General features: G+C 38.0%; 1 protein-coding gene across 2 annotated transcripts; it reads left to right on the plus strand.

Annotated features, from left to right (window-relative positions):
- Positions 1 to 583: 583 nt before the first annotated feature.
- Positions 584 to 7,759, plus strand: TMEM196 (transmembrane protein 196). Of its 2 annotated transcripts, XM_026843474.1 has the most exons (4): positions 584 to 669; positions 2,476 to 2,730; positions 4,595 to 4,668; positions 6,889 to 7,759. In XM_026843474.1, the coding sequence occupies exons 2-4, from the start codon at positions 2,476 to 2,478 to the stop codon at positions 6,893 to 6,895; spliced, it is 336 nt and encodes a 111-aa protein (XP_026699275.1). In that variant the 5' UTR covers positions 584 to 669; the 3' UTR covers positions 6,896 to 7,759. The 2 variants fall into 2 exon arrangements, with proteins under 2 accessions (XP_026699275.1, XP_026699276.1); XM_026843475.1 differs by lacking the exon at positions 4,595 to 4,668.
- Positions 7,760 to 8,262: the final 503 nt, after the last annotated feature.

An 8,262-nucleotide genomic window follows, 5' to 3' on the forward strand; every position in this document is an offset into this window, starting at 1 on the left:
TGGGCTATCTAGAGTCTTAAACAGATTCTCCTGCATGGTAAGTGTAGGCACACCAACAGATGTACTCTTATTTACACCTGCACCCACAGAGGTGACTGAATTGCATTCTTGCCAGGGTTCCACTGTCTTGAGGACAGTGTATGTCCATCATACAGTCCATGTATGATGCCTCAGTGGTTCAGATGGCAGGATCAGGGCATTAAGTACCTCAGCTATGCTTGAAAGTAGATGATTTGGATCACTGACTATTACCTTGCTAAACCTTTCTGAGAAAAAAATAGAGTAAAAAGACATCTTTTCCTTGCAACATTGTGTTTGGTGGTTTTTTTGTGTTTTGTTTACCCAAGCAGTTTAAAAGTAGGATTTATTTATTTTTCCTTTTTTACGAGTAATCATCCTCAGTCTGACTTCTCATTCCATTTTTTTTCTCCTTGTATAAGTGTGTTTATGGTTGAGTTATAACTTCTTGAAACATAAAGTTTGTGACAAAAATGCTGACAACTGTAACCACTGCCTTACCTACTGTTATGGCCACCACTACAGCAACACAGCAGGATTTAAACTTGAGACCTTAAATGATGAAATAATTGTTGTTTTATTTTTTCTTTGCAGTTTCTTCTTTGTGGAATATGTGGAATATTGTGTGCCAAAAAAAAATCTGGACTTGTTGTAAGTTTTTCTGCTGCATATATAATGCATAAGTATTTGAAAGGCATACTTATCTAACTTGAACTCCTTACTGGGGGCTTTCTGTGTCCAAGTCAGTAAAAACTGGAAGTCAGCAGTCCAAAAAAGCAATCAGCACTTTGGGTTAATCAAGCAAAACAAAGCAGTTCTGAAATGGCCTATTTAGGTCATGCCTATTTAAGCCATGCATCCCTATTTATCCCTGTCTAGATAAATTCGGACAAAAAGCCTTCTGACACAAATTTATGCCAAGTCAATAAAAAGTTCCCCAATAACATCACTGGATTGTGTCTTCTCTCCTTAAAAACCAACACTGAGCTGCCACCTCAGTGAGAATGCTGATCAAGTTTGATTCCAGATATTGTAGTTGTTCACTGTTTAAATAAGTTCTTTTTGCAATCAGAATAATGTATAAGCCAGTTTCAAAGTGATGGCGGATGTTTTCTGTCTCTTCTAAGAATCAGAAGTACAGTCATTTTTCTGACTGCAGCAAAATGGTGTTATTACTACACAAGGCACAGCAGAAGCACATGTTAAAGACATGATCCTATTGTAAGTGATAATGTCTGGGTTAATTTCCTGTCAGCCTGATTATTCTGCCATATACGGATGGAAGTCACATAAAAGCAGCTTAAGTGTGAAGGGAATCAAGATCTCTTTCAAATTATTTTTGAGTATCAATGCATTATCCTAAACCCTGTTACAATGACAGCCTCATTTCTTAAAGCAGGCAGACCGTAAACAGTTTCTAAAAACTGTCTGTTCTGGTGGTGTCTCATGGAACAGTCACTTCCCAGTGGGCTGCAGCATACAGCTGAATGCCACGTTCCTGACTAAATTCTCACCCCAGTTGTATACAGAAGTGGTCTGTAAAGGTCCATAAATTGTTTCTCTCACAGTAGCTAAATACATATAAAAAGCCATATTGAGCAACATGAAAGGCCCATCTAGATCAACATCTGACAGGCCAGCAGTATCAAGGGAAGTGAAAAAGACAATAACTTAGCAGTGTCTCCATAATAAGGTCTTTTGCCCTCGAGACATTTGTGGATCAAGAACATCCTGAATCACGGTGGCGTCTTTGTGATTAAAGTGATAGGAGGTCTTCAAACATGTCTCATTAATTGTAGACTGTTTCACATCTTTCTGAAGTTCCCAGAAACATTTTAAGCAAGTTGAAAACAAACACATAGGCACCACACTGACCTTCTGTAGAGCTACAACACAGGTTTCTTTGTTGTTTCTCTTGCTTCTTTGTCCAGCACATTTACCTTGAACACTTCTGAAGTCCCCACAGAAGCTGTAGAAAACCTCCAAACTGCTGTCTGACTGAACAAATTAGAATTGCACAGGAGGCAGAGTCAGATGGCACAGAAAGCAAGAGAGATTCACAGCAAATACGTAAGGCATTCACTCCTGAGGAGTGGTGAGAAACTGCACAATAGAAAATTATGACACATTCTGTCATGTTACCATTTTGAATGAAACACTGGAAATCAGAAGATTTGTGTCCTAGTAGTCCTTCCATTGAGTAGCTTTTAACATGATCAACTCATTCTACCCAACTTTATCTTACATGCAACGTCAATCTTAACTATTTTACAGCAGAAAGTATTGTATTCCCTTGGAGCTTTGTAGGAGCTGAGGGAGTTAGAAATGAGCCTGTGCAGTGTTTTGCAATCCGTGATGCTATTGAAGCACTGAATTATGGTTAGTCTCATTTTTTATATGAATGAATCTGTCTCTGAAAATGTTACTGTGACATAACTCTCTTGTCTTTCCTGACAGATGATACTTTTTTCTGCCTGTTGCATCTGTGGACTAATCGGAGGAATCTTAAATTTTCAATTTCTTCGTGCTCTGACAAAGAAGTCGTCTGCTCTCTATTCTTTGCATCTTGCCTCCATGTCTCTTGCATGCATTGGAATTGGGGGTTGCACCCTTTCTTCATGGCTCACTTGCCGGCTAGCCAGCTATGAACAAAGGCGAATGTTCTCAGAAAGAGAACATTCATTGCATCACTCCCATGAAATGGCAGAAAAAGTGAGTTGTGTGTCCTGCCTTATTTGTTCTGCTTCTCCTAAAATGCTACTGTATGTGTTAACGTTTACAATTGGCAAGAGATGTATTCAGTTTTCAGTTTTATATGAGAAAGAGCTTCTGGGAAATGAAATGCTGCCATTCTGTCTAAGCTTTCTTATGTTGCATTATATGGAGCTATTTTTAGGTACTGTATATTTGCAGTACATCCATTTCAATGAAGTACATCCATTTTCAACATAATTCCATTTTATAGCTATTCAAGGGCTTAGTTGCTAAATATAGCACTTCATAAATAATTGGAAGCCTTATTAATATGGATTATCATGTATTGTACTGTGAACAAGCACAGAATGCTTTCTGTAACCACATCATTGCATGCTTCCAGGATTTAATCAATTTCTTCCTCTCCCAAGTACTCAGCTTATAAAGTAGGTTATTTAAACACAAAAGCCACAGTTCACAGACCTAGATGACTAAACCTAAGCACCTAAGGGCATATTTAGACACCTAAATGAAACTGCTCGGATGTGCAGCAGCACTAAGCATTTACTGCCCTTCGCTGTCAAAAGCAAGTTTACCAGGGTGTCTAGGTCTATGTTTAGGTGCTGAAACTTAAGCTCCCAAATTTGAGCACGTAGGGCCAAAAGAATTAATTGAATAAAATTCTCTAAATGAGCTCCTTAGATTTACAGATCTGATTAATATTTGAGGACTAAAATGTTCACTGACACCCTGTGCTTTATGTTTGGACTTTGTATCCAATGCCTTTCATTTAAGAAATGAGTAGGAAGGAACAAAAGAAATGAGTAGTTAGCGGACCACACATCTAGACCTCCACAGTCAAGTTTACATTACAGTTAAGTTCAACAGTCTGTATCATATCTACTGAGACCTCTGAAGAGCAGAGCGAGGATTAATACATTCAGACTGTAGAATGTTTTCTGATTCCCGGACAAAACATGATATAGCAGTTAATTGTGTATTGAGTAAAAATTATTTGTTACTATTCTTTGGTTTCTGAACTGAAATGAGACTCCAAGTAGAATTATGTACTGAATCCACCTTAGATGTTTTAAACATGTATTAAAAGGTTAAATAGTACGTTTCAACAGTAACATAGATCAGGGTGATAAAATCAAGAGAAGAGATAAATTTCTTCCTCTCATTTTAAAATGAAGCAGAATTCTGAAGAGCTATGTAGACAAGTATGACCATGGTCTTGCAGATGGTAGACTAGATCTTGCCCCAACAGGGACAAAGGTTACGCCCATTTGAGAGAAAAAGAGAGGGAAAGAAAAAAGAAATGGCCTGGGAAGAAAAATCTTTCAAGATACAAACACCTGACAACCCCATCAATTTGGGCTGAAGATAACCACGTATAGCAATAGTTCACTGCCTCCCTTCCTGGCCTGTTGACCCACTGAGCTTTTAGACACTTTAGCAGTGAGGACTGCCAGGTACCCACTTATCTTGGGTGAATGGCCATGATGCATGTGCAGAGCAACCCCACTGCACATGCTCAGTGAACGTGCAACGTGACCCACTGATGGTGGACACCCTGCATGTGTGTTGTAGAATCAAGTAAGCATGTCTAGATGATCTGATCTGGGACTTAGACCTACAGCCTGGGGGCTACCTGCTGCCAGCAGGTTTGGGTACCTTAGCTCATGGTATCCCCCTAAAAAATAATGAAAGCTGCTTAAAAACTTACATTAAATTAGGCCCTGATTTAGAAAACAGCTTTAAAGTGTTTTATCTGTAAGACTATTTTGCATATTTATACTGATATACAGTAATATAGACATGTACTGCATGTGCATTTGTTTGTGCTATATTTATTGTATGATTGTTATATTTATATTAGAGATTGAGGGGTATTGAAATAACCGACCTGCCCAGCTGCCCGGTGGTTCCCCCGACACCAGAGTTACCTCCAAGGTACGCTGAACACTAGGGAGCTACCATGTTGTTATGTCACTTCAGGAAGGGCCACCTCTAAGAGGAAGTCATAGTTTCAGCTAATCAAAGTTGGCTGAGGCTGTGATGTCACTCTGTCAGGAATGGTGTTTCCAGGTAGTGACATAACTCTACGTGGTGAATGCTGCAATCTGGAAGTAAGTTGAGTATTTAAAGTATTCACCCTAGCTATAGACATCCAAATGCTCCTATTTGGATGTTGCCACCATTGACTCACTCTGCTTCTAATCTGTGTGCTCCTTCATTTCTTGAATTCAGCACTGGTTTTTAATTTATTAATACTTTTATTTCTGACAACAGAAACATTGGGGAAAATAAATGGTTTTCAGTATTTTCTGAAATTATGATAATATTCTAATAGCTGATGTCTGCAGAGGATTCAAGTGATAAAGCTGACAAAAGGAAACTTACACTCACCCATGAGTAGCCTTCTGACAGATCACTACTATCAACCTGCAGCTGACTGATAGTTAAATGGCTTTGGCATTCTTGGTCCCTTTCCCAGCTGACTAATATCCTCAGTGTAGATCCAACAGAGGGTTTAGGCACCTAAAACCAGGCAAAATGTAGTGCCTTGTATCAGAGCAGACAACCCCCAAGCTGAGATCCAGAGTCCAGTATTAGGCATGCCTGATCCTCTTCAGTAAATCAGGAGAATAAGGCACAGTACAAAACCATCCAACACCATCACCTACTGAATGGAGAGATGGGTGTTAGAAAATGTTCAGAATTCACTAAGTTTACATACCTTATTTTCTCTGAAGGTTACACTTGATTCAGGAGTATTAATTGGCAAGGCTACTTGGTTTGATGGCCCTAAATTCACTTTGTAGAGAGGAATGGATCATCCTTTCAAAAACTGTGCAGGGAACAATTAAGTCTTGTGATCTACACTAAAATTTAGCTGATAACACCAGAGAGAGGAGGCATCAGTGCTTCCAATTTATTTTAAACTCCTGCGTTCTGGTCTCTGCTTCGCAAACGATTTATAAAACAATATTATGGATTAAAAGAAGAGAGGGAAATAGTCAGACCAGGAATAAAGACCAGGTCCCAGAATTTTGTTCTCTTTACAAGAATCTCAGCTACTATGCTATAGAGTCAGGCTCACTCTGTCACTGTCTGTTTGTCTGTCTCTCTGTTTAGCCCAATGAAACTTGCTTTACATTCTTCAGAGAAACTTCCACAAGAAGGGGGACAAACAAACCACTTTTCTTCAAGAGTACCTAGGAGGTAGAAGAGGTGAATTTAATCTTTCCATGCAGAGAAGAGCTTCTGTTTCTCAGGCAAATATTTTAGAATTAGCCCAATGGTGGCACCTCCACCTCATCTACCTGAATTTTAAAAAGAATAACCCAAATTGCATTTTTATGTGTGCCCATTCCTCTTGGCATAGTTGGATATTCTCTAGCATAAACTCTATGTGGCTTTGAAAACTTGAAGGTCAGAGAACTGCTTAATTAATGTAGTCATCTCCAGGCTTAGACAGCTAATAAGTAGGTATTGTTTGGATTGCAATTTGAGAAATAGAAAATCTAACTCCAAACAAATCTTGGTTCAGGTGCTTTAGGATTCTGACTCATGATCAGGTCAGTTTACTCCAGGATGACTCATCTGCCACTTGAGCAGCAATTGCTGAACTGCTAAAAATTGTTGTCTGGCATATTAAGGGAAAACAAAAACCAGCCCCATCCCAAGTCAAGCAGTCAACCCCCTTAGACCCTGTTTGGATCTAGACCTATTTCCAAAATGTCGATCCCAGGTAGCATTGAATAGCTCCTCTTTGTAGCATGTCAGCACAGAAAAAGGTTTGAATGGAAATGAAGACTTAATTACCATCTTGCTCCTTTGTAGATTACCACACACACTTGAATTGATGCACTTTCAAAGGACAACGTCACAAAACTTCCATGGATGCCATCAATGCTGTACAAATGGTCTGAGAGTAATGTTCAATTCAATTAGTATCAATGAGTCTATCAGCTTTCAAATGTACTTGATTTATGTAGGAAGAAATGTGATTGCTTTTTTTACAGTGAGGTTTATCAGATCAAATAAAAAATGTAAAGTTTTTCTGAATGAAATTCAGAGTTTGTTAATTTTTTATTACAACCTTAGCTAACAAAATTTCAACCATATACCAATTGTAATTTTAATCAGTGTTTTCTATTCTTGTTCCAGGAAATGACAGACAACCTAAGTAATGGTGGCCCACATCTGATTTATAATGGAAGTGTATATTAAGAGATTTTAAAAAGTTCCATGGAAAGAAGTGGGTTTAGAATTTTCTTCAGGAAAAAAATAGACTCCAAGAAATTGAGAAAATGGAACTATCTTAGCTTTTATGGCTCAAATATCACAACTGCAGAACAGCACAGTTGCATTTCTCTTTTAGAAACATGTTCAAAATTTGTCTCCTTAACATTTTGCGGATATACAATATTTATTCACTTCCTAGCTACTCTCTTTTGTTTTTTTGTCTGAATAACTTTTCAGAATTGTGATAGTATTTGAAATAGACTTCTCAAGACTCTTCTTCTCATGAAATCTCAAAAAACAGAAAAAATAATTAAACTGGACCACATTTAGCCTGGTCACAGGATTCCTAAAGAGAAGAGAAGAGAAGAGAAGAGAAGAGGGCAGAAGAAGGATGGCTCAGGGGAATCTTTTCTCCTCTCCACTTAGGAGCATCTGGTGTAATATGATGGCTTCAGATCATGTGGCATGGTACCAGCAATGCATCTGCACAGTCCCCCTTCCCACACTGCAAATGCATTCAGCCTCAGTTTTCCCAGTAGATCATATCAAAAGAGAGTGCAAATTACTCTTCCAAAAGGCTCCCATTTCACATTCAGAGTGTAAATGAACAGTGTGCTGAAAAAAACACCGATGTCTTTGTTTTGAAAGACAGAATGCTCTAAGAACGCCATAAATCAAAACCTCAACAATGCCTTGTTGTAAAGAAATTGTAAATATTTCCAATTTGTGAATGAAGTATATTTCGTAATTTGTTCATAAAAGATGACAAATAAAATGAAATTGAAACCAGAGATTTTAGAGATCTTTTCTGTTTTTTTCTTGTTAGAATAATCTTGCAAAGCTGAACTGTCATGCTTGCAGTTTTGCACAACACACTGAAAGGTTCCTAAAGGGGGGAAGCAAGCTCAGAAAGGACGAAAACAAAGGCTGAACAGAGGCATGGTCAAGGTTAGAACACACTGGCAATTCTGCACTCCCACAATAGAGTTTGAGGTCTGTTAAAGCAGTGTATATGCTAAGGCAGCAGCTTTAACTGACCCCAAACTTTATTGTAGGACCTACTAGCTCATATAGCCATGAAAAATGGAAAATGCAATCTGTAAGAGAACATATACAGCATAATATTAATATAAAATATTAATATAAAATCAATCATGTTACATAGTGAGTCTATGACTGTGTTGTAAAGCCGAGCACTTAGAAACCTCTAGAAATTATATTAAAATATTTTGTGAATCTATACAGTATAAAATAATCTTTATTTCAATTATTTTTGGATTTTCTAAGTTTCTAAGG

This window comes from Athene cunicularia, assembly GCF_003259725.1.
Source record: "Athene cunicularia isolate RWA chromosome 2 unlocalized genomic scaffold, athCun1 chr2_part1, whole genome shotgun sequence".
In the NCBI taxonomy this organism is placed as follows: Eukaryota; Metazoa; Chordata; class Aves; order Strigiformes; family Strigidae; genus Athene; species Athene cunicularia.

Excerpts from the sequence above, each read along its gene's own strand:
- TMEM196 (XM_026843474.1), top strand. The coding sequence starts at position 2,476 with ATGATACTTTTTTCTGCCTGTTGCATCTGTGGACTAATCGGAGGAATC. Across the intron at positions 2,731-4,594 it reads CCCATGAAATGGCAGAAAAA|AGATTGAGGGGTATTGAAAT; the intron begins GTGAGTTGTGTG and ends TATTTATATTAG.